The 27,555-nt window shown below is 45.6% G+C and overlaps 1 protein-coding gene and 1 long non-coding RNA gene across 2 annotated transcripts in view; both read left to right on the forward strand.

The window, feature by feature from the left end:
* LOC142463149 (cytochrome P450 2K1-like) overlaps positions 1-23,906 on the forward strand; it is a 42,402-nt gene extending 18,496 nt beyond the window's left edge. Inside the window, exons 2-9 of the mRNA XM_075565508.1 lie at positions 9,830-9,992; positions 11,424-11,573; positions 17,384-17,544; positions 18,242-18,415; positions 19,428-19,569; positions 20,420-20,607; positions 22,508-22,649; positions 23,055-23,906. Coding sequence (XP_075421623.1) covers positions 9,830-9,992; positions 11,424-11,573; positions 17,384-17,544; positions 18,242-18,415; positions 19,428-19,569; positions 20,420-20,607; positions 22,508-22,649; positions 23,055-23,242 — 1,308 coding nt within the window. The 3' untranslated portion in view covers positions 23,243-23,906. The remainder of the gene's footprint in view (positions 1-9,829; positions 9,993-11,423; positions 11,574-17,383; positions 17,545-18,241; positions 18,416-19,427; positions 19,570-20,419; positions 20,608-22,507; positions 22,650-23,054) is intronic.
* LOC142463150 (uncharacterized) lies at positions 2,366-9,732 on the forward strand. The gene is made up of 3 exons (XR_012787378.1): positions 2,366-2,888; positions 4,289-7,211; positions 7,790-9,732. It is a non-coding gene; the product is annotated as an uncharacterized LOC142463150 (long non-coding RNA).
* Positions 23,907-27,555: the final 3,649 nt, after the last annotated feature.

The following is a 27,555-nucleotide window of genomic DNA, read 5'->3' on the forward strand; positions in this document are numbered from 1 at the left end:
GCAGCCGGGCAGGATTAACACAGTGGGAGTCCTATTCAGAGGCAGGACACCGCTGTGTAAATCCTTATGGACAATTGCCCCAGGCACTGCACTTTGCTGTGAACACTCAACGTTTTGTCTGCAGAAAACTTGGAGAGCAGGATAAATGAAAGGAGAAGCCCCTCACTCCCCCCTCCCCCCACCCATTAACTACCTTCACTCATGAAGTGCTGGGGGTCTCTGAGTGGGGCAGAGATTGTTTTGGCTGGGAAGGGGCAGGAACAAGGGATGAGCGAGTGGACTACCGCTTGCTGTGAGGGGAGGTTGGGTAACTCACCAGAATTGAGGGGTAGGGGAGTGTTTGGTGAGAGCTACATGGGGTGACGGGGCTCCTCCTCCCACGTGTTTCGCACCCACTATGGCGCTTTGTCACTCCTTGACGGGGCGCCATGGTGGGCGTGGGGCATGTGGGGGGAGGAGTTTTGTCGTTTTGTGTAGTTTTCATTGAGGACTTTTTTGACCTTCACTTCTGGTGGGTTCCCCGACTTCTTTTCGTGGCGGGCGGTGGTCCACTCGATCATTTTTTGTTTCTGTTGCTGCCTGGATCGGAGGACACCACCGGTTTCACCATTGTTGCGGGAGGAATGGATTAGTGGTGACACCTTGTGAGCGTTCGGCTCTACACCACTTCATTTGGAAGGAGATGGGGGTAAGGTGAAGCTTCTCGGCGGGTCACACAGCCTGGTGGGTATCCAACCTCTCTGTAAGTACCCCGCTTCTTATACCTTGCTTTACCCCTTGGTTTTTCTCCCCTCTCCCTGCATCTATACTATGTACCGGACATTGCTATTATCAATTTAAAAGACTGTTATTTGATTTCACTTACCTTTTTGCTTCTGGAGCTGATATTTTGTTTTTGCTCTGGGAAGGGGGGGGGGGCAAGGATGCATTGGCCTGAGTGTAATTTATGGGCCTCTGTGGATAAGTATGGGCCTAGAGAGGTTAAATGAGGTATGGTTTGAACATTATGGACCTGGAGGGACAAATATGGACCTATGGTGGAACAATTATGGGCCTGAGGGGATAGGTATGGGTCTTGGGGGAGAAGGATGTATGGTGTTTGTCAGGGCCTGCCAGAAGGGACCTGTGGAGGGGCCTACCTCCGTGGAAGGGAGGACTTTATGGGCTTGCATATTAGGCACTACATGTTAAGGTCACCTGTTTGGGGTTCCAACAAGAAACCTCCACTGTATTGACACATTGTGTGCTCAATTAGACTGTAAGCTCCTCGGGGCAGGGACTCCTCTTCCGAAATGTTACTTTTATGTCTAAAGCACTTATTCCCATGATCTGTTATTTATATTATCTGTTATTTATTTGATTTCCACATGTATTACTACTGTGAAGCGCTATGTACATTAATGGCGCTATATAAATAAAGACATACAATACAATACACACTGACTGACACACTGACTGACACACATGCACACACTGACACACATGCACACACTGACCGACACACATGCACACACTGACCGACACACATGCACACACTGACCGACACACATGCACACACTGACCGACACACATGCACACACTGACCGACACACATGCACACACTGACCGACACACATGCACACACTGACCGACACACATGCACACACTGACCGACACACACGCACAAACAAACACACATACATACTCTCTGACCGACACACATACATACTCACTGACTGACACATGCACTGACTGACACATGTGTGCCGAGCACGTGCGTTGTAAGTCAATTTCTGTGACAAAAGTCAAAGAAGTTTCACTTACTATGCGCGTACACAGCACACACAGCTTTTTTTATTCTACTTTTTGTAAGTAGATTATCCACAAGAGCCAAGTTTTTTTGAATTTTGATTCACATTTATTTAAAGTACTACACTATGATTATTATTTATATGTTTTTTTTCTGGGTGTTCCTGACGATACCGCTCCCTTCCTGCCCTGGATCCTTGCACATGTTCATTAACATGAAAAATAAGTTTCGTTTACAGGGAAATGACTATCTAACACAAAGAATGTGTTTCAATTATGTTCATACATTTGTAGTGGGGGGAAAACCAAAGCCGGGCAACATTGAGCTTGTATTTTAACCTTGAAGAAACACAGAGATAAAATGTAACTATTTTCACATTCAGCATAAACACTTGTGCGCTGTACTTACACACATCACTTCAGCAGAGCAGAAATGGCAGAAGCTTCGGAATTTCATAGACATCCAGGAAAATCATATAAATTTATGATTTCACAAGCAATAGAATCAACAGAATCAAAAAAAGCTACCGTTGCCCACATCTATAACTTGATTCAAAACAAATATCCATACTACAGTATAAAGAAGCGTGCCGAGAATCTAATTTTAAAACTTCAGTACGATTCACTTTATCAACAAATGCATGTTTTGAGCGTGTCCATGATCGCCTAGACCAACGATATGGATGTTGGCAGATTGCCCCATCATTTAAAGTTACCATGGAACATGGAACATATGTTCTGTTAAATAGCATTTTTTTGCCTAGTAACACTTACAATGGAGCCGCAACGACTGCCACGTCAGCTGCTACACCTGCTGCAATAGCTGCACCCTCCAGCCATGAAGACCAGATGCAAGATGCACATAACTATGATATGTCTCCAAACTTATATGGGCAATACCTATGTGGATGGGAAAACAACCAAGAACTGTACGTACCTCCGGACGTCTTGTTTGAAGAAGACATTGCAGATCCATATGAGCGCCTCATGGAGATGTGTGTGATTCAGGATTCAACGGTTGCCTCAAGCATGGATGAGACTGCTGTGGCTTTGTGGAGCCACCAGTTGCAGCCAAATAACTTGTGAATTCTACAACAATGGTAAATACAATAATCGTTATGCGTTTACTCAGTGTAAATGTCTATATTTGTAAGATGCACCATTTCATAGCCAAATGCGTGGATACAGCTTAACAATGCAGACAGCCTTACATGTAGCGTGCACAAACACATTATTTCCTATAAGAATATACTACATGACAAAGCATTAAGACACATTGTTGACGGACTCACAAAACCTACTCAAAACTCTTTTAAACTATCATTTGTACATGTTACACTAACTGTAACACACAGACCTCATTGTTTAGCATGCAACATAGTAAAAAGTAAAGGGTCGGCCACATATGACGTGGGACACTTGTCATGATCCAAGGCGTCCTTAAAAAGGTTTACGGAAGCAAGCCCCGCCCCCAAATGACGTGCGCACGTCAAAGTGGATTGGCTGTGACCGTTGCTTATTGTTAGGGTCAGTGCAGTGTGTCATGCGCGCGCGTCGGTGTTTATGTGCGTCCACAGCGCTGGCGGCAAATGTTAATTCAGTGGGAGGAGTGTTTGCGTGCATTTCACGGTGCCTTCACATGACGTCACACGTCTTTTGATCGCTCATTGGCTGATCGCCCGTTATTTGCGTGTACACACGTCCGTTACTGAAAGTAATATCAGTACGTGTGTCTAAGTGAATTAGTTTCGCTTCCATAGCATTACTTCCAACCATTATGCTGCGGTCCCAGTACAGTCTGTGCGCACGGCGCAGCGTGCAGTGTGCGTGTAAGCATCGCCCCTCAATGGGGCTGTGCCCACTATGCACCGTGACGCAGAAGGTGCAGGCGCGACGTGCGGCAGGGTTTCTGTTAACTCATTACAATCTCGTTGACTCTTAGCGACGGAGGCGTGGCCACGCCCCCACCGGTGGTTCAGCCAATGAGGGCGAACCAGCCGCGTGACGTATTGGCCACGCCCCCGCAAATACCCGACCATCGCAAGATTCTCCTCACATAACGCAGATCGCGGTTAGTGCTGTGACACGCGCCGCCCCCCCCCGCCGGCCACGCGTGTCACAGACATTACTGGGACCGCAGCCTTATATGCTTACTGCTAGCAACACCATGGAGGGACATGTATTAAACACACAGCGTACACATTGTTTTGCGCATGCGCTAAGACTTAGTCCACACAATGGTTAAGTGCGCGCGCAACTGAAGTTCTGCACGCACATTATTATGTATACAGGCACCGGAAATATCATATCCGTAGTAATGCCAGCAAAGCCATGATCAAAATGACAGTTCATTATCTGTGTTTTGACCGTTTAACTTAAAACATATACGTTAGTTATGCGTGAATATCCAGACTCATATAGAGATGTGTTAGGCGTTGTCATGCACATACATATATAAAAGTGCCATATTTGACCATTATGTGTTTGCTATATTTCACAGATGTCGCGGATGAACACGTGATCAATGTATGATTTCAGAAGATATACTCGTTATATTAGATGACTCTGACGACGAACAAAATCCTATTATAATACAGGCATACCCCGCATTAACGTACGCAATGGGACCGGAGCATGTATGTAAAGCGAAAATGTACTTAAAGTGAACCATTACCTTTTCCCACTTATCGATGCATGTACTGTTCTGCAATCGTTATATACGTGCATAACTGATGTAAATAACGCATTTGTAACAGGCTCTATAGTCTCCCCGCTTGCGCACAGCTTTGGTACAGGGAGGGAGCCGGTATTGCTGTTCAGGACGTGATGACAGGCGCATGCGTGAGCTGCCGTTTGCCTATTGGGCGATATGTACTTACTCGCGAGTGTACTTAAAGTGAGTGTACTTAAAGCGGGGTATGCCTGTACATATGTTACAATGCTTTCAGTGCTTCTTGCGCTCATTAACTATGAAGAAATAATTGTATCCGCTTAGGCCTATATTTAGTATGCACTTAATTAACATTTATGATGTTTCTAAGCACTGAATTTAGAACTTTTATACTTTTGTTTATATGTTATACTAACATGATATGTGTTGGTCTGTGAAATATGCAAACAACTTTCTCACTCGTCCAACACATTTATGTACTACATTGTATAATGTCACGTGTGACTTGTGACATAATGTACATGCTACATAACAAGTACAATACATTGTATGTGAAACTACACAATAACAATAGGTAGGTCATATAAACATTGTTTTCATGTGACAATTAATATTTCACATAAGTTATAATGGTAACCTAACATTCATGAGCTATTGATTATTAATTACACAACCTGAACAAATTAACATTAGTGTGTATATTTTATAATTATGACTAACTATAGTTTAGTGTTTTTATGAAACGTTCAACACAGACAGAACAAACTGAGTGTGATGAAACAATCAACATTAGTATGTGAATTGTTGTTATTTTTTGAGGGAAAACATGCATGACACAAAAAGTGCCACACACACACACAGTGCTGCTGTAATGTGTGCCTATGCAAATGTGACGCAAATTGACGTTGTCATGTTGACATTAGTACTCAAGTATAATCATAATAATGATTACCTTACGTGAATGACATTAAAATTATATTAACAGCATTGTCATTGTGTTGAATGAAGTTAGAAAACTCACAAATATAAATAATTTACATTTTATTTGGTATTCACTTTGTAACACATGTGATATGTATGTCAAATCAACACCCATGTGTGACTTACACATACACATGTAACAATGTTATAAAGAACATGAAGATGCATTGATAGAAGAACTAATCACATACATTGTAATGTAAATAATGTATAATACATTGTTGTCTTTACAGACAACCATGCTTTGAGTGTCAAAATGTCTCATGTGCATCCGTGGATGTTATCCTCCATAATATAAATTTAAACACGGTTTATCCCCTTCTCTCCACGCACCCCTATATTACAGGAATGGATTGAGTAAAGTTTGGTACATTAATTGTAATGTTATGTCCCTAATGGTTTTCTTCAACAATTCACATTAACCACCAAGTGTAGAAAAACCCACTTACACTATACTTAAAACACATATTTCTATAGTCACATTTATCTATGTCCGTTGTGTTTACACATCCTGTAACTGTACCTTTATAGATGTTGTGACATCTTATGACACATGTGAGTTGAAATACATACCATGAGCAGTCATTGACGTGATTTACCTTGAAAAAGAAAACATGAATGAATATAAAACATTAGCATGACATGTTCATGAAGGGAAGCAACACAAGAAAGTGTCTATTTATTGTTAGATATGAAACACCATGTAGATTTAGTTAAATATAATATGAAAAACACAGCGCTGTACACATCATTGTGATGCATATGTCACACTGCTAAAATAACATTGTATGTAACCATACTGCAGTAACTAATGAGTATAGACATAGTAGGTGTATTGTGTATGCATAATCAAAAGGAGCATGTACATAAAATATTAATGTAGTAAATAGCATTGTTGCACATACTCACAAGACGTTTAAATGATAAGAATGATAATAGAACGTGTGGATGAATGACATACCGGTGCCACATGCATTTGTCCATACAGCAGAGAAGATAAAGAAGTGCGACCCATATTCATCTGTTTCCTAAGCGAATGGTATTTTGAGAAATGTATTTATCATAACAAAGAATGAATATATGTATGTAGTACTATGAACATATATGTATTTGCTTACATGAAAAAAATGTGTTTATGACATTGAGACGTGTCTGAACACCACTGGCTGTTTGCTCTGTGTCAGCTGGTACATTGACGGGATGGTCCTCCCCCAAAGCCTGACTTATGTCTGTTTGCACATTATTTCTGAGTGCCACATTTTGCAAAATGCAACATGCAATGATAATATCAGACACTTTAGCAGACTTATATTGAAGTGCCCCACCAGTTCTATCGAGACACTTAAATCTTGTCTTGAGAAGGCCAAATGTCCTCTCTATAACGGATCGCGTCGATATATGGGCAACATTGTACCTCTCCTCTGCTTCATTTTGCGGGTATGGCACTGGGGTCAACAGCCACGGCCTAATTCCGTATCCTGAGTCACCTATAATCCATGGTGCAGACATATGAAACAATTAGTGCTAACATTATAACATACAACAATTCCTATAAAAGCAAGAGTTTTGTGTTACCACATCATTATATGTACTCACCCATCACCCAACCAGGTCCAAAATAGCCTTCTTCAAAAGCATGGAAGACTGATGAGTTTCTCAGGATAGAGGAATCGTGACTGGAACCAGGGAATTTGGCTACCACATGCATAATCTTCATCGTGGCATCGCATACCACCTGTACATTCAGGGAATGGTAGTGTTTACGGTTGCGGTAAGCATGCTCACTCTGACTAGGCGGGATCAAAGCAACATGGATGCAATCGATTGCACCCATCACACATGGTATCCCGGCTATGGTATAACAGCCATTCCTGACTTCCTGCCACTCTGTCTGCTCTTTAGGAAAATGAATATAATTCCTAGCGCATCTATTGAGTGCACATAGAAACTGGGTAAAGGCCCGCGAGAATGTAGATTGCGAGACCCCGCCCACTATGCCCACTGTTGTCTGGAATGACGCGGAAGCAAGATAATGTAATGAGCACAGCATTTTAACAAGCCCAGGGACTGCACGACCTCTGGCTGTCACAAAATCTAAATCTCCCCGTATCTCTTCATAAAGAGATAAGATTGCTGCTGAACTCAAACGATAGCGACTTACTATCTCCTCCTCGCTCATCCCATCTAACAGGGTTCTCTCCCTGTACAAACGAGGACGAGCCACAACTTCTCTCCTCTCTCTTCTCCTCTCATCTCCTTGCCCTCTCCCTCTCCCTGTCCCTCTCCCTCTCCTGTCCGCGTGCCTGTCCCTGTCACTGTCCCTGCCACTGTCCCTTGCTCTGTCCCTAGGTTGGCCTATGACATCCTCTCCATCAAGGATCTCGTTCACTAGAATGTTCCTCCGTCTCCTAAACAATCGCATCATTTTGAGGTCTGTAGCTGTGAATGAGCAGGTAATTGCCCTCCTTTAAATACCTATGTGATGATGTCAGGTGAGATGCTAAAGTTGAAGGTGTAACATTAACATATCCAAGTAGTTGAGTCCCAACCTGTATCCATTTGATCTAACAAGTATTATTTATCTTTATTCAGCAGCCAATCCTGATATTTCACAATGATGTAACGTTAAGCTTTGTTGAAGCATTTATTGTAAAGTATTTGTGGAATGTGTAATGCATGTAACACTTCGGAACGCAACACTCAGTCATCTAATTAGGATACAAGCATGAGATTGACGTGGAAAAAGTTCATTGCAACATGTGTAATTTGCAATGTTATTGTCACATGTTCACATCAATTAATGATACTGTGCATATTCATACATTTCTGGCATCAGGATAGTTGCTGTTGATTCAGTGTGAAACGTGTAAGAATGAGTAACTATTGAAGATGTGTGTATAAGTAACCATGAAGTGCTTGTAATGCATGGTGTACAATGTAAACATGCAATGTGATTGAGTGTCCAATTGCGGACGTCATCAAAAAAGGGAGGACACAAATGACATGTAAACATGAAAAGAAACAGGCACATTAACGTTTGATCATGCGTTACACATTGAAAGCATTGTGTCATGTATATCAACATTAGTATACACTGCATGTGTTCTATGTGTGAAATGTGTAACGTCATATAATAAATCGAAGCACAGTTAAGTAACATGTTGGATATGATGTGACCTGTTCCTTTAAGAGTTGAGTATAGGATTTTCCTTATAGACATCATAACATGATGAGTAATATGACACGCAAATGATGATAACATCTAAAAGTACAATGTTATGCAAATAATAAACTTAAGGGGTGACACGATGAAATAAATGCCCTCCACACTGTAATGCTAAGCACATTTGTATTCTGACCAATAAAACGTTAACACTAGTATAATGTTATACTTCCCCGCTCCATTGACTCCACTGATGTAGAGTTGAGGTTTTTTTTCTAAGTGCCGTTCCGGCAACCTCCCCTCCAACTTGCCAACTTTAGTTGGTGGGACGAATTCCCGATGAAATCTCCATTTTTGAGTGCCGATCAGCAACGATAAGCTGACCTGGGCTACTTGAATACAGCCGAAGAAAAAAACTGGCGATACATGCCGAAAAGAGGCTTTTCGGCAGGCGAATGCCGATAACTTTTTTTCGCCAATAAAAATTGCCGATTTTGAACACTTATCGGCGCTTACTGAATCTGAAACCCAATTTTGGCGCTTACATGGCGAAAAAAGCCTTATCGCCGCTTATTGCATAGAGCCCATTGTGTAATCCTTGCTACCCCTCGCTATGCAACGTGCCATGGATACCGGACACAAGTTACAAAAAAAGGGACGGGTGGGAGGAATGGGGAAGACGGGAAAGAAGGTAGGAGAGAGCGAAGCTTCCATCGCTTAAAGCAATAGCCTACATGTGTTTTTTTTTTTAAATAAAACAATTCTGTACTTTAAGAGAATACTTGTAGATTGTTTTAAACAACTCTGAATTACATTTTTCATGTATTATAATGTAACAAGCATTTTTGTTTCTATAGCAAACTTTTACAAAGTCACACCCCCTTCCGCTTCGGAAACAGGCTCTGGCACACCCCTTTTTGAGCCCTGCCCTCTCTCTAGCAGTGCACCAATTCAATCTAGTGACTGCCTGGTCACATGATCTTCCCCACAGAAGTTTGCATGTTTGGTCCTCTACTGCTGTACTGACAGCCATTTAGTGAACCCCCGATTCGAATCTTCACCGATCGATCACAGGAGAACGGATCGATCGGCAACTTAGCCAATTACTTATCATTGGGTGGATTGTATTGATGCACATATTAAAGGAATGGGGAGGGGGGGAAAGGAATAAAAAGAAAAACGGCAGCTTGGATTGCTGCTTTAATGTATTGTGCTTTCTGTTACAGCTGTCTGAGAAGTATGGAGATGTATTTACTGTACATTTTGGACCTAAGACGACGGTGGTGCTGGCTAGTTATCAGGCTGTGAGGGACGCACTTGTTACACAAGCCGATGACTTTGGAGAGAGGGCAGTCATGCCAATATTTACACAAATAACCCAAGGAAAAGGTAACTGAAGTATCACTATGGAATAGACTTTATTTTATCCCCATTTGTGTTACAGTCCAGGACATGTGCCATGGTAGTACTAGTTGGCAACGTTATTTGTATAGCACACGTGTTGATTCTAGAGGCCTCCTTGTTCATTTTTGCAGGTCACGTTATCTCGCTGACTTTATCTTACAGTGCAAGCTCTTTGAGGCCGGGATTCAGGTACCTATTTAAATGCAATATGCTGTGCAGCCGTCTTCCCTATGCTGGAGAAGTTTTGAGTCTTGCTCATGGTAGATGGGTGATCTGAGGATAAGTAGAGGATCCAGGGCACTTCGGATTTGCAAAAAAGAATTTATTCTCTTGGTGGCACACACAAGGGCCAGTCACTCGATAAAGAACTGATTGAAGTTCGAAACGTTGTGTGCGCCACCAAGAGAATAAATTATTTTTTTGCAAATCCGAAGTGCCCTGGTCTTCTACTTACTTACATGTATCCTGAGAATACACCAGACAGGTTTTTTCCTGGACCACGGAGCACCGGTACTTCAAAAGCAATCTCTGACCATGATCTGAGGATAATACAGTGCACCCAAAGTTATCTTTTTCAAGATTACAATATAACGCTGTTGTTTAAGAAACAGAATTGATTGACCTGAGGAACAGAGAGAGCGAAGGTCCAAATAAAAAAGGTATCACTGAATACTGAATGAATAAAAACAGAGAAAGAGCGGAAAAGACAGCGCTAAGTAGAAAAGCAAATACTTTGCAAAGTAATTATACTTTGAACTATTAGGAGGAGGATTTTTTAGTTTGTGTATTTAATCTATTTTAGGTATTATTTGTGGTCAAAGTATACTACTATATTATAATTATACAGTATTTAGAAAGAATATAACACTTGGTTGTATCATTTATACTGTTGACTTTCACTGGTCACTCCATCTGAAATAAATGTAATATTAACTTAACATCAAAGTCCTATTTAAAAAAAGAAATAGGCAATAATACTGATTTTAGTTTAGCTTGATTGTATTAAATAAAGCAGAAAAGCCCTTTAAATGCGGTTTTCCAGATATTTACCCTATATTTTTATTAAAGAAATTCAATGTATCCCCTCCGCACTCACAAACAACGACATAAACGTGGTATCGAAATCTTTTTGCATTTCTTCGATGTTACATGGAGCAGCAGGTCACGTTTTTTCTGCTCCTTCCCCCACTTGATGATTGTTCCAGAGAAAGGAGACGGGCCCGGTGAGTGCAGATCGTGCCTGAAATACGCGGGTTTGTGATTGTCTATGTTTTTAATTAAGGAAAAGAAACCCTTTAGATTTTGAATGTGAAGCTTTTAAAACAACAAGTTCCATTGTTCTGTAGGAAAGTGAAGGATTGGAAGCGGTTCTTCTCTGTCCCATCACTGATCCCTCGCTGCGTTTCTAATGTTTAGGCATTGTCTTCAGTCAAGGAGAAAGCTGGACGGTAATGAGAAGGTTTGCATTGTCAACCCTACGGGACTTTGGCATGGGGAAAAAGACAGTGGAGAGCAGGATCCAAGAGGAATTAAACCCTCTTATCGGACATTTCAAATCTCAAAATGGTAAGATTAAAGGGTTCCTACTTCTTACATTTAATGAAGGGACACACATGGAAGATTTCAGGGCGAAGAAGCAAAGGATGATAAATGTTGGGTTTCTGCCTCGTTTCCCATTAAATCTGTCTGTTATTGGTTGATCAGGTCATTACTTTATACATGTGTAGCCCTTTTTCTGACGCTCCCAAAGGGACTGCGGGTAACTGCACGCACCTGTGGCTCCAGGAGATCTGAGCCTCCGCTAGCTGGGAGCCTGGGGTAACACTTATAGCGCAGCGCCTCCACGTACCCAGGATCCCCGTTATGTGAGATTCCCCTGGGCAAGAAATACAACAACACACATATGAATGCAACTGATTTTACTGTAACGCAACAGTACCTTATCACTTTATCATATTAACCGTGGTAATAACACATAACATATACCTTATACTATAATGCAATATAACCTTAGTGGCTCGGCCACTCTCATCAGGAGTAACGTCTCCGTCCCCTCACCGCGTGCCCCACACACCGTGTCCATGTATGGTACTATATTGGTATAGGCTCAGTCCTTTGGCCACTTAGCTAGTGTCCCCAAAGAGTTACGCCTAAGGCGGGATCAGCGCCTGTTGACCGGTGTTGGTGCACTTGATGTAAATAATACCTTCCGGTCACGACGGTGACCGGCAACAACTTCGCAAATGGTCAGACGAATCAGCGGCCTGCCTTCTGGGTCTCAATGTCCAGCCGTCTGGTCCCAAATGACTCGCCACAACCGCAACTCTGTGCTTTGTCAATAACTGGTACTCAGTAAGGGTGATGCTCTCTACCACTATAGGGCGTCCCTGCAGCACAGCAACCTACGGTGACTTCAGGGAATACTCCTAGGGGCCTGCGGGATAGAACGGTCCTATGCAGTTGGGTCACTGACCCCCTGCACCCACACTACCTCTTCCTTCACCTCCCGGATCCCCTCTCACTAGCTTCTCCCTAATACCGGCAGCAACCGCACTGCACTCAACCTGGTACCTGCAGCAACCGCACTGCACTCACACTGGGCCCTGCAGCAACCGCACTGCACTCACACTGGGCCTTCTTGTCAGCGCTCACAGCACTGACAGCCGTGACACTGACAAGACTGCAAACACACTCACACCTAAGGGCAGGGTCCCTACCTTAGAGGCCTTCCCTCAGTACCTACCCACTACCCTATTGGGGATTGGGACCTGCCTGGGACCTGGGGATTACCTTACCTGGTGTAGGAGCCACTTGCTCCATACACTCTGCCTCCCCCTTCCTGCTCCCGGCTCCAAGTGACGTTGCCCTAAGCCCGCGAAAAGTGTCTATCCCTGCTCTAGGGAATCCTGGCCTCTCATTGGCCACTTGGGGACACCTGGGGTCTTTGGCCCTAAGCCTCCTGGGAACTGTAGTCCCGTGGAGGCCTCTATAGCATTGGGGCCGCGTGCGCGCTTGTCCTGCGCATGCGCGAGACCCTAATGGCCGCCGCAACTCCCTAGCTTCTCCTGCACATGCGCGATCACAGCGCATGCGCGCGCAACTGTAATGGCGGCCCCCGCTAGCCGGTTGCGCCGCGAGTCCTCGGAGCGCTCCCTGCTCCGGCCCCCACCTTCTCGTCGTGCCGGCAGGTCCGTCGCTGCCTACGGTGGCACCCGCGACCGCTTGGCACGCAAGGAGGGGGGGTCTCTGGGACCAAAAAGAGACCAGGGCTACATTCTCCCCCTCGTAAAATCCCAACAACCTCGCTTGGGTAGCAAATATAACATAGAATTATATAATGAAAATGCATTGCCAAGATTATACAATAAATCACATGCACTTTCCCATTGGTACCCAACATCATCACGTGGATACCCGAGGCCAGCTGAGTCTCATAGTGGGTACCCCTAACTGATTTAGTGAGGGCCCCTCACTTTGACTCCTGTGAGTCTTTTGGAGCTCAAGGTCGGGTGCTACAGTCTCTACTTCCAACCCATCGCCTCCCCCTCGTAGAAAAAATAGTAAGGAGTCCTTGGTATTGACCCTTGTCTGATCATCCGCTTTCGTCTCGCGGGAGACAGGGAGGTTCAGTCTCTTGCCTCGGTCCACCACATGGCGAATGAGGAGCTCCGTCGTGCACGTGAAAGAGGCAACAACTACCAGAGCGGTCACAGCACAGTCTTTGTTCGCTCCAGCAATCCCTTTAGCGGTGACGACTTCTGGGGACAGCCCAATGTCTACGTGCAGGCCCATGTCTTGAGAAGAAAAAGCTTGGAGATTCCTCATGTAGGAGTAAGCGTTGCTCATGGCCGCTGCACTGGATACCTTGATGAGGTCCAATCTGCTCCATGGTCTGCAGAGATCTTCTAGGAGAGACACCTCCAGCAGGACGCGATGACGAGGTGAGCCCATTGCCCGTGTGACCCTACCTTTGGAGCCACCAGGCTCCACAATCACCAGGGAGCTCACACCCGACACCCCTGGGCAGCCAACTCACCCCTGTCGTCGTTGGCAGGTACTGATCCCAAGCCTGGGACCGCTAGTACCATCGTGGAAGATGGGACTGGCCAGAGTAGGACACATGGGCCCACAGCAGAGTAAGCGGCAGCATCTGGATACACCTCATCAAGGGCACACGGACCCACAGCAGGCTCTGTATCCGCCAAGATAGTTGGCTCGGTGACTTTGCAGGAGTGGTCCGCCGGCAGGCGCATCACCATGAGTGGTTGGTCGCTGGAATCACCAAAAGAGGATGGGGGTATAGACACCTTACCCTGTGATTCCGGAATCTGCGGTTCTAGGATCTGTGGTTCCTGCTCGGGAATCGGGTCTGGAACCAACATCTTGGGTTCCGACATCTGTGACTCTGCCTTTGGTGGCTCCGGCTTGGGACCTGAGTCTAGAATGTCCATTTGGGCACACGGGCCCTCCACAACCTCCATAGCTGAGGTAGGTGGACTAGCAGCGGCGTTGACCACCGGGGTAGAGACATCAGGCGCCTCTTTCTCCACGGGTTCCGCCATCAGAGGTTCCTGCTCTAGCACTAGGATGTCCCTTTTGAGAGGGTCTGGAACCGGGTCTGCAACATTGGTTTGGACACACGGGTCCCCTGAGGCCTCTGGAATTAGGACAGACTGATTACCAGCATAACTCACTTTAGCAGAGGTCAGGCTCCTCCTCTTCTTTCTCTGGCGGTTCTGTAGGCTGCGGCAGTCTGGGTTTCAGGAACTGCACCTCACAGTCGGGACACTTGGGCCCTCGGGTCAATTCACCGACGGGGCAATCACATCCACTCAGGCAGCAGTGCAGGCATCCTTCCCCATCTACCACTGCTGTCGTGAGCGCTAGAGGTAATGTAGATGACCCGTCAGTCCAGCCACCAGTCACATTCCAGTCTTCTACTACATATGGGCACACTACCAGTGGCAAGCCTGACTTTGGCGCCCGTATGACTCTATACAGCCGGGGGTGAAAGTCAGAGCAGGTGGTGCCCCCCTTCTGTGTATAGAGGCCAATCACATCTTTCTCTGCTGGTTCCGGCTCTAGAACCGACTCTGGGACCACGGTTAGAGTGCATGAGCCCTCCGAAACTTCCGTGTGGTAGGTAGATTGATTACCTACATTTACTGATCCAGTCTTGGAGTCGACCGCTTCTTCCTTGGCGGGTTCCGGAGTCTCCAGAAACACTGGCTCTGGAAACTGTACTCCGCAGCAGGTACACCCGGGTACCCAAGTCATTTCACCACCTGGGAAGTCACAAGAAACACAAGAGTTGTGTAGACACCTTATCCCTTCTATGAACACCTCCTTGTAGTCTAGAAGCAGCAGGTTGGGGTCATAGTTCATACCAGCAGACAGATTCAATAAATTTTGGATGCACGGACACAAAAGATTGGGTACCTTCCCTTCCGCTGATAGCCAGACTCCATACACTTGAGGGTGTGATTTATCTTATACTTCTATTATGAAGAACAGAATTTGCTTACTGCAGTTCCTCATACACTCTCCACTTGTCATGCCGAGGAGGGCACATTCTATGAGGGAGGGGTCCTGGCTCGGCTCTGCGCCACTCAAGTGGTGGGGGCGGGGCTCTGGTTTTCCCGCCAGTCCTGGACAGATTTCTGCAACATTTTCCCGCGCGGGCGGGCAGTCAGCGCATGGGCTCTCCCGCCATATCGGGGAACGCGGTCTTAGGTACACCCCCCCAATTAACCTTCACATCGAAAGGACTCTCCGGCCTTGAGGGCATAACAAACATGTTGAAAAACGTATAAGCACAATTGAGAAAAAAATTACAGGGCACCCCAGGTCTGAGATCTCAGCAGCGCGTCCAAATGTAGCCCTTTTTCTGACGCTCCCAAAGGGATTACGGGTAACTGCATGCACCTGTGGCTCCAGGAGATCTGAGCCTCCGCTAGCTGGGAGCCTGGGGTAACACTTATAGCACAGCACCTCCACGTACCCAGGATCCCCGTGATGTGAGATTCCCCTGGGCAAGAAATACAATAACACACATATGAATGCAACTGATTTGACTGTAACGCAACAGTACCTTATCAATTTATCATATTAACTGTGGTAATAACACATAACATATACCTTATACTATAATGCAATATAAACTTAGTGGCTCGGCCACTCTAATCAGGAGTAACGTCTCCGTCCCCTCACCGCGTGCCCCACACACCGTGTCCATGTATGGTACTATATTGGTATAGGCTCAGTCCTTTGGCCACTTAGCTACTGTCCCCAAAGAGTTACGCCTAAGGCGGGATCAGCGCCTGTTGACCGGTGTTGGTGCACTTGATGTAAATAATACCTTCCGGTCACGACGGTGACCGGCAACAACTTCGCAAATGGTCAGACGAATCAGCGGCCTGCCTTCTGGGTCTCAATGTCCAGCCGTCTGGTCCCAAATGACTCGCCACAACCGCAACTCTGTGCTTTGTCCCTAACTGGTACTCAGTAAGGGTGATGCTCTCTACCACTATAGGGCGTCCCTGCAGCACAGCAACCTACGGTGACTTCAGGGAATACTCCTAGGGGCCTGCGGGGTAGAACGGTCCTATGCAGGTGGGTCACTGACCCCCTGCACCCACACTATCTCTTCCTTCACCTCCCGGATCCCCTCTCACTAGTTCTCCCTAATAACGGCAGCAACCGCACTGCAACCACACTTGCTCCATACACTCTGCCTCCCCCTTCCTGCTCCCAGCTCTAACTGATGTTGCCCTAAGCCCGCGAAAAGTATCTATCCCTGCTCTAGGGAATCCTGGCCTCTCATTGGCCACTTGGGGACACCTGGGGTCTTTGGCCCTAAGCCTCCTGGGAACTGTAGTCCCGTGGAGGCCTCTATAGCATTGGGGCCGCGTGCGCGCTTGTCCTGCGCATGCGCGAGACCCTAATGGCCGCCGCAACTCCCTAGCTTCTCCTGCGCATGCGCGATCACGGCGCATGCGCGCGCAACTGTAATGGCGGCCCCCGCTAGTCGGGTGCGCCGCGAGTCCTCGGAGCGCTCCCTGCTCCGGCCCCCACCTTCTCGTTGTGCTGGCGGGTCCGTCGCTGCTTCCGGCGGCACCCGCAACCGCTTGGCACGCAAGGAGGGGGGTCTCTGGGACCAAAAAGAGACCGGGGCTACACATGAATATATAGTGCATCCGTTTGATAGTATTTATATATAGAAGGCATGAGACCCTGGATGATTGCGTTCAGTTCTCCTATAAAGCAACCTACTTGGCCACTTAGCTTCTCTTGCGAGTTTACTCTTTACTTCATCAGGCTGACATATTTTGAAACCTGTTTCAGGCCATACTGTATGTTATATGTTTGTGTTGCAGGTGCACCTTTCGATACAAGCATTATATTGAACTGTGCTGTATCCAATGTCATCTGCTCCATTATTTTCGGAAACAGGTTTGAGTATGAAGACCAAACATTCCAAACGCTGATCAAGATAGTGAGTGAAAATACAACACTGCTAGGCACCCCTTCAGTGCTGGTAACTATAAATAACTTTCACTTGTTCAATAAGTTCATTGGTAGATTTTACATGGAGTCTCCACATGGATCCAATTTACTTGCAGAATCTAAACTAGAGGTTCCCAACCTTTTATACACTGTGCACCCTCTGCTAGAAAATATTTGTTCCCCTCATTCCCTCCCCCAACCTCCACTATCCGATGTTGTATATTATTGGGGGCCAACCCATTGAAAACACCTCACGAATCCCTAGAAGTTCCCGAACCCTCTGTTAGGAATTACTGGTCTGAGCAATTGTGGTGTGTTGGGATTTTTACAAGAGATATTTGACATACATTTATATGTAGTCTCTCAATCAAATATGACAGTAGATATGGTTTGAAAAAAGATTAGTTTTCTCACTTTCTAAGATGCCATTTGAATGAATAGACCCAAAGGTGTTCTATCTATGGCATAGCACAGCTTAGTAAACAGGGTAATTAATGTCATACTAATTTAAAAAATAAGTTTTCAAGTAGTATAAGCTCCATATTTTCAGTACACTAAGTTAATAATTAGTACAAAATATCCATGTATTCAGGCAAAACAGTGCTACCTTAGTGTGTCCTGATATAACACGTCCTAGTCACCAACCAATGAGTTAGTCATGCAATCGTGTAGGATGAATGTTCTATTTGGAGTGCGAAGGTTCCAATATATAAATATTCCCCCCACAGTTGTATAATTTTTGGCCATTTCTGGGATTCCTTCTTGGCGCACCTAAAAAAGTGAAGAGTAACGTCGAACATGTGAATTGCTTGCTGCAGAAGTTCATCAAAGAGCACAGAATGGAACTTAGTGCAAACAATGTATCGGGGTTTCTTGATGCGTTCCTTATGAAGCAGGCGCAGGTGAATGTGTTTTGCTTTTATAAATCTGCTTTGATATTTGAGTTATGACTAGTGTCTCATTTACGGAAATCTGAAAGGCATTTGCTTTGTACATATTGACTACTTCCTAACATTACAGCCAAGCTTGTAAACAGTGGCGGATTTCCCGTTAGGCCCGGGCCTAGGGCGGGAAAATTTGGGGGCCGGCAAAAATGTCCGTCCTCATATACTTTTGCCGCACTCTCGGGCCTGGCGGGAAGTCACTTAGCTGTTGCGGCCGCCTCCTTACCTGCCGCCCGCCTCCTCCTTTCTGAACTGCAGTGCCAGATGACGCCGCGGACGTCAACAAACGTGACGTCATGGCGTCCCGTTGCCATGGCAGCGTCCAATTACGTAATGGGGGCGCGTTACCATGGCAACGGGGGAAGCAGTGCAACGTCAGTTGGTGACATCCACGGCGTCATTGGAAGCTACCGTTCAGGAGGAGGAGGAGGGGGGCAGCAGGTAAGGAGGCGGCCGCCACCGCAAGGAGCACAGGGGCGGCGGATTTCCAAATCCGTCGCTGGTTGTAACCTTTCTTCGTAAAGCGCCAACATATTCTGCAGCACTGCACAATGGGAGGAGCAGAGTGATGTACGTTACATAAACAGAATGACATAGCAAATAAGGGCAGACCCGCGCAAACAGATACAGAAGGTACTGAGAGCCCTGATCCGGAGAGCTTACACTCTAGACGGAATAAAAGACCATGTTGAAAACAAAAGGTAACGTGGCTGCTCGTTGTGAGATGGAGTGTACATCAGGAAGGAGTATGGTTCAGCCACACAGCTGATCCCATTAAGGTTTGGGGGGGGGGGGGGGTGGATGTTAGGGGGTGTTAGTGTGGGGTGTGGTCCAGTGTGTAACAGTTGATTGCTGATGCGTAGAATTGGCACAACTTGTGTCTGTGATGTCAGTGTTCTTCCCACTGTTCATAGCATTAGATACATGATGTGTTCCTCCTAACCTGCTACTCTTTGTCTTCTTCTGTAAGGAATCCTCAAACCCAGACAGTCACTTCCATGATGGAAACTTGCTCTATTCAGTGTTAGACCTTTTTTCAGCTGGAACGGAAACATCATCGACCACTCTACGCTGGGGCCTTCTACTGATGATGAAATATCCAGAGATTCAAAGTAATCATATTGTAGGGAGTCACCACCGTAGTCAGTTCCTGGCTGGCAACATGCATGGATTGTAGTCAAGGCCGGTTTAACCACTAGGTGGCAATATTTAGACAATGGGAGGGAGGAGGGAAAAAGGGAGGGAGGAGAGAGAATGAGAAGAGGGGAGAGAGAATGAGAAGGGGGAGAGAAAAGGAGGAGGGTGAGAATATGGAGGGGGGAGATAGAATGAGATGTAGGGGGGAGGGAGAATGAGAGGTAGGAGGATAGAGAAAGGGAGGGGTTATAGAATAAGAGAGAGATGAGAGGGACGGGGGAAGAGTGAGAGGGAGAGAGAATGAGAGGGATAAAATAATGTTAGCATCTTGCCCCGTGCGCATGACCTGCTCTTTTCCCCCCATGTTTTTTAGTATTAAAAAACATGAGTCTTCTCATCTTGGACTTCCGAGGTTACCATGGTAACCCTAACACTGCATTGGGCTCTGGGTAGAGCGCCATTTTAACCTCCCAGACACATAAGAGTTTGAAATGTTATCTCCTGAATGCAGCGCCGGATTGAAAAAATACAAATGGTGAACAGTGCGGGGGGCTCCTATGCGCACTCCCCCAATATCACAGCGTAGCGTCTTTTAGAACTGGAAGATGCCGAGTAATTGGTACTATTGCTTTCATTGCTGCCCTATTACCACTTGCCTGTGTTTTGTAAAAAAAAACATTTGTATAGAATCAATCTTTTCAGTAGAGACGTACGGAGTGCGTGCGGTGTCCAACGCGAGCGCGCCAACGGTTTCTCCTGTAAGGCAAAACTATATTTAGGTTTTAATGTTAAAGGGAATGTAACAAATATTCTGTTCTGTTAAAGAAAGGGTCCAGGAAGAAATTGGGAAGTTTATTCAACCAGGACAACTGCCCAAAGTGGAAGATCGGAGGAATATGCCGTATACTGACGCAGTGATCCATGAAATACAGAGGTTTGCTAATATTGTTCCACTGAATCTTTCACGCACGACAGTGAAAGATGTCTCTTTCCGAGGTTTTTGCATCCCAAAGGTGAGATTATTTATTTTATTATTCAAAGCATGCTCTTTTCTTTTTAGACTATCACACGATTTCAAGGTCAAACAATCACAGGCAGTGAGGTTTAGGATTTCTAGCAAACAATTCATATTTTAGTGGAAATGTGATCTATTACTTGTACTAGACTGAGGAGCACTAATTTTACAGTGGATGAAAGTCTGGGGGGGGGGGTCAATGTAGAGGAAAGTGCGTTTAGACGCATTGCTCTGTGTTTTGGAGCAGCGCCGCGTCACGTGTAAGAACAGTTTGTAAATCTGATATGGGATGTTAGAATTTTCGCCACTTCAGAAATGGAGATTTTGTTGGGCAAATCAAACGGAAAAAGAATGACGCAGAGAGACGCAGAATGTGATACATCTCATTAAAATCTGCACCATGTAACTCCCCCCCAACTCCTCCTACTGACTCTCCCCAAGGTGCAAGCTGGGGCAGGGACGCAGAATGTGATACATCTCATTAAAATCTGCACCATGTAACTCCCCCCAACTCCCCCTACTGACTCTCCCCAAGGTGCAAGCTGGGGCAGGGACGCAGAATGTGATACATCTCATTAAAATCTGCACCATGTAACTCCCCCCAACTCCCCCTACTGACTCTCCCCAAGGTGCAAGCTGGGACAGAGGTGCAGAATGTGATACATCTCATTAAAATATGTGCCCCATGTAACTCCCCCCAACTCCTCCTACTGACTCTCCCCAAATTGCAAGCTGGGGAAGAGACGCATAATGTGATCTCATTATAATCTGTGCATCGTGTAACTCCTCCCCCAACTCCTCCTACTGACTCTCCCCAAGGTGCAAGCTGGGGCAGAGACACAGAATGTGATACATCTCATTATAATCTGTGCACCATGTAACTCCTCCCCAGCTCCTCCTACTGACTCTCCCCAAGGTGCAAGCTGGGGCAGACGGGGACAAATTGGAAATGTTTTTGATCATTAGGAGCAAAACGGAAATGCCCCAGTTTTGCACTAAATTTACCTGGATACATAGACCCTGTAAATGTATCAATGATTCTAACAAAGCCTCCAGCAACCCCTTAACCGGGGGCAAGGTTCACCTTTACCTCCTTGGCACTCTCTGGCTGCTCGCCTTTCCGCCGGCGGGAGCATAGGGTGACATGGTTAGGGGGCGGGAGGAGCAGGGTGAGGACTGGGGGAGGTCTTATAGCTCAGCTGGCAGGGCGCACGGTCAGTCCGCTCCCTGCCAGCGGCCGTTGGGGGTGTAAATGCTTGTCCTTGCCAGACAGGGCTCTGTGCTGGGAAAATTCGATGGGGCTGGGAGTGGCGAGTTGGTGGGGGTCATTTAAACATGATGTCCGTGAGCCCACTTGCGATAACGGCCGGGTCATGCGGAGTCCGGCATGAGGGTCACGGGGCCATCGGTTCAAGGACTTTGACCTTTCACCTGTTGAACGAGCACACTGGCAGGGATTGGCATTTACCCAACTATTTAATGTTAAATAAAAAGCTGCAGCCTTTGTACCTCCAGATCTGATCTCTGTCAATATTTGTGCATATTTATGGGGGTACCGTATAATTATGGGAGGGGAGCTCCCCCGACTCCCTGGTCATGAAGGGACAGCTGTTTTCACATGCTCATTTTCTTGGTTGCCAAAATAACACAGGAACTGTTCCCAGCACATCGCCCTGACTTTGCTTAGAATCAGTGCTTCTCTTTACTTTCACCATCTTGTCCTCCCCACACGCCATTATAAAATAAAAAATAAAAACTCACCTCATTGTAGGGATCTAGAAACTAAATAAAACAAAAGAAATAGCTCAAAATCGAAGACTAACAAGGCATGGTAAAGCAACCGATTTTTCGCTTATCTGTACAATTGCATTAATAATAATCTCTTCTATGTTCAACAGGGCACTGACGTCATTCCTATGCTTACCTCCGTTCTGTATGACAAGACTCAATGGGAAACTCCATATGAATTTAACCCACATCACTTCCTGGATGCCAATGGAAAATTTATTAAAAAAGATGCTTTTATGCCTTTCTCCTCAGGTAGGACTCATTTACAGGGTGGTTTCCCAAACTGTTGTTCCTTGACCATGGATGCTCCTCCAAACTCTTAAATATATATATATATATATTATTTTCAAATAGATATTAGATCATTGAAGAGAAAACAGACATCACGTGAACATTTCCAGGGTGTTTATTGCTAGGGATCAACACTTTAGTTCTAAACAGGGACCTTTCTCAAGGACCAAAGCGTTGATCCACAGCAGTAAACACCCTGGAAATGTCCATGTGAGTGCTGGCATCTTCTCTTCATACACCTGGCAATTCTCTACTGGCTATTAGCATCTATGGTAAGTTTTTTCTACATACTGTATATATCTATGTAACATATGTTGGTCAGTATGTATTTGACACGCTAAATCGCTGTCCCTTTTTCTTCTTCAGGAAGAAGAGCTTGTGTCGGAGAAAGTTTGGCCAAAATGGAGCTCTTCCTGTTTTTCACTGGCCTCCTCCAGCAGTTCACTTTGCACCCACCTGCTGGGGTCACCGAGGCAGACTTAGATATCAAGCCTGATGTTGGCTTTATCTTACACCCAATGCCACACAGGATATGTGCTGTGCCTAATCAGTAGGGTAGAGTCACACCTTGGGAGGGAATACAGCCTTGTATTCAGGTTTTCTGGGGACATTTCCAACGTTAGCGTCATGTTGACATCTTATTTTATTACCGGACTCCAGTTCTGCTGCATAAAGTGCAACAGCCCAAAGGGTGATAAGAACATCTGTTGGAGATGTGACAATTCAGTTATGATGTCCAATAAAATAAATCACTAGCTTTTTATGATATCAAGCTCTTCAATGGCCACCAACATGCTGTAAAAATGTATTCAATAATGAATAAAAATGGACTTAGATCTAATTATCACTATGGCGTTTTGCCTGGATATGTAATTCCAGGACAACTGGACTTGTTGAGAGCTCTTGAAGACTGAGCTTATAGCCCCCAGAATTGCATTGTAACACCCTTAGACTATAACGCTCCGTAATGCAGACATTTAATGAAATCAATACTCTAGCTGGCATAATACTAGTCTACTTCACATAATAATGTTCTTAATTCCCCAGCACTAATTACAAGAAGTGATGATGATACTTTTTAGGGTGTAATACACGGAGAAACGTGAAATTATTACTCAGCTGTTGCATCATTATTATAAGCCAATGGGAAAAGTCAAAAGTTTTTTTTTGTAAAGATCACAATAAACTTCTGACCCCTATAAATAATACCATCCTTCAGTTGTGTTGTAAGATGCTTTTTTTCATTCTATTGATATTCTTTTGTTTTGCAGAAGTACATTTTAAATACCTAGGTCCTAGGGTATATTATTATTTAATAATTTGCTTACAAAACTTTTAAACGGATGGATATATTTTAAGATAAAATTAGTATTAAACATTAAATGTGGCAATATTGTATATTATTGTAGTTTGGATGTTTACTTGCAGTACCTTTGTATCTTAATATCAGATAAGGATGTTGTCCGTCACATCGGGATTCAGAGTTGGGGATCTTCCGTTAAAGTGACCCCTTCCCTCCTGGGGGATTGTAGGTATCAAAACCCCTGTATTTTACAGGGCTGTGAAATACTGATAACAAACCCGCACAAAGCAGCTCACTCGGGTACCGGACAAGCAGTAGTCAAATCTCCTCAGGATGTACCTCACTGGTGCCAAGAGATTGCGTTGTTATCAGCACACTGATTCACGGACTTTCGTTGGCTCACCACCGTAGATAGACCACCCACAGAGATGCTTGCTCCCGCTCTTCTCCAGTGCTCCACCGGACACCACGTCTCTCTGGTCCCGACGCCTGGTGAAAGTGACAAATCGCTGGATGGTAAACATCCGTGTGCTCTCCTCCACTTAGCCGCCCGCTCATGCACCGGATAGAGAGTATGCCAATACACCTCAGGTGTTCAGCCAAACACTGCGCCCCTCACTCTAACTCTCAGCTGAACTGCTCATCAGGGCACTGAAGAGGAGCCCCAATCCGCAATTAGGGAGAGTACCAGATGCAGACGAAAGGCAATAAGCACACTCCAAACAGCAAAGCTTCTTTAGAACTTGTATTGTAAGGGTAGATCATAGGAAATCCATATGCAGTACACAGATAAATATACGCAAGGAACCCTACGTGTTTTGTCCTATGTAGACTTCATCAGGGTTATACCGATATAAGTTAATACCTTATATTTATACCTGTGCTCGTACCTGTATTGGTTGATGTAGAGGGAGAAAGGGGGTGGCCCGGGACTAAAGGGGTTGCACCCCATTTGGCCATCCCCTGACCTCACCAGGGAGACAAGGGTTTTAACTGGGCTGAGGTCCAGAAATGTGATTTAACCTCTGTTATGACATGAAAATGTGTATTCCCCTGTTCCCCTGTTTCATTGTAATATCTGGTTTAATCAGTGTCTGCATCACACACACACTAGAATCCATCCGGGAGTACAAGGGTTAATAGTTCTTTAATGATTATAGCCTTTTGTGTAATTTTCCCGCCTTTTCAGGCACCATTTTGCAGGTTCCCATAGGCCGCCATTAGGGCTCAATGCTTTCTAATGGTGAATCTTGATGTTTTGGTCCTGTTTCCTGTGAAGACCAGCAGGTGGCCTCCGAGAGGGAGAGCGGCGGTTTCCCATTGTAAGTCAATGGGCCCATTGACTTCAATGGAGTTTCCTCGACGGAGCTTTCCAGGAACAAGTTGGCTGCCGTCCAAACCGCAAAACCGCAAAGCGGATACAATTTCTAAAAGAGAGCTTTGATCACTTACAAGTCAAGTTCAACGACAAGTGGCGTGGGAATAAACAGTTCTAGAGCACCTAGGAATAAAATTCTTTTTGCCCCTAGTTCCTAGACCTCCCCCCACTCGACCACAACCGGGTCCCCGAATCCTGGACCCCCGATAAGGGTCGAACCGAGAAGAGAGGGTCGCGCCATAGGTTCCAATGGCGGCGGCAGAAACAGCTCAAGAAAACGGCTAAGTGTAAAACGCTGAAATTTAGGAATCCATACCTCCGGTTCCGGAGGGTCCAGAGGGCCAGGGTTTGGGGCACCTGTAGTCACTGCTCCGGCATCGCTGCAGAACCATCCTTGACCCTCTTGGACCAACCCGACGGAGTATGGACCCCCTTGAAAGTTTGGGACTTTTGCCATTGATTCTAATGGGGGAAAAGCCGCGTGGCGAAAAAATGACTAAGTGTAAAATGTTGAAAAGTGTAAGTCCATATCTCCGGTTCTGGAATGCCCAGAGGGATGGGATTTGGGTGGCATGTAGCCAAGGTTCCGGCTTTAATGCATGCCCCTTCCCAGCCCCCTCAGACCAACCAGACGGAGTGTGGACGAATGTAAAGATTTGTGGATTTTCTCATAGACTTCAATGGCGGCGGTTCCCCATTAAAAGTCTATGGGCCTCATGCAGTAAGCGTCGATTATGTGAAATCGGCAATCTTACCGATTAGTCATGTTATTGGCGTTTTTTCCTCTCCGTATGCAGTAAGTGCCGAATACATTCAAAATCAACCCGAAAACAAATCCGCCCACTCTCACGATGATTAGCCGATCACACACAGGTGTATCGGCGTGCGTGGCGCGGTGCTGATAGGTTGCCCAATCACAAATCTTGCTGAATCAGGCGAAACAAGCATGTTTTGGATTGCGCGCCATATTTAAAGGCAACGTGTACTGCTAATCATTCTCTGTGTTGTTGGGAGTGAGAGAGAGAGAGACGCACAGAGCTGGACGATTGAAGATTTGCATATTGACTGAGAGACTTGTTGTGTATTGGGTGAGCTTTGTCCTTTGTTGTTTTGTTTACATCTTTGTCTTGTTTTATATGTGGAAGTGTTTCGTGTGATTGCCTGTACATTTCTTGTCTGTTTTTTGTGAGTGCTGGAAGTATGCCCGCAAAGCGTGGGAAGAGTGATGCTGGTGGGAGTGGGAGTGCTACTCGTGCGAGTACGCGTCGGAGTGAACGTACTGTTCAGGGGAGTGATGTTGCTGAGAGTGAGAGTGGTGTTGCAGGGAGTGGGAGTGCTGGTGCTGGGAGTGGGAGTGCTGTTGCTGGGAGTGGGAGTGCTGTTGCTGGGAGTGGGAGTGCTGTTGCTGGGAGTGGGAGTGCTGTTGCTGGGAGTGGGAGTGCTGTTGCTGGGAGTGGGAGTGCTGTTGCTGGGAGTGGGAGTGCTGGTGCTGGGAGTGGGAGTGCTGGTGCTAGGAGTGTGAGTGCTGGTGCTAGGAGTGTGAGTGCTGGTGCTAGGAGTGGGAGTGCTGGTGCTAGGAGTGTGAGTGCTGGTGCTAGGAGTGGGAGTGCTGGTGCTAGGAGTGGGAGTGCTGGTGCTGGGAGTGCTGCTGGTGGCGCAGTTGCTGATGGGGTGGATGGTGGTGGCGTGCTTGCTGGTGGGCAGCTTTTGGAGGCTCTTCCATTGGAAGAAGGAGAGTCCAGTCAGCACCAGCCAAGCTCTGACCCTAAACCTGCTCGGAAGAAACGTGTGGAGAAGCCACGTAATCCTCGCTTCAATGACCAGGAAAATACAGCTCTTGTCACTGGCATTCTGGAGCACTATGACAGTATATATGGACATTTACTAGATAAGTGTACATTTACATTTATTATTCAAATACATGTGATCCTAGGTCATCTGAGTTTTGTTCATATGCAAATATGGCTTCACAATATCTTTCTATGTTAATTAGTCTGGAAACACAGCTTTTTAGCATGCCTTACAAGGACAACTAAACACAGGCGGTCAATTTGCCATAACTGCATACAATATGAATGCAAGCTTGCTTACATGTATAGGTTTAGTAGTGAATGCTCATGTGCTTCACATATTACACATAAAACAGCATGTTTGCTATCTCTTGGAACAGCTAGCAGTGTAGGAAA

Source organism: Ascaphus truei, chromosome 11, assembly GCF_040206685.1.
Source record: "Ascaphus truei isolate aAscTru1 chromosome 11, aAscTru1.hap1, whole genome shotgun sequence".
Taxonomy (NCBI): domain Eukaryota; kingdom Metazoa; phylum Chordata; class Amphibia; order Anura; family Ascaphidae; genus Ascaphus; species Ascaphus truei.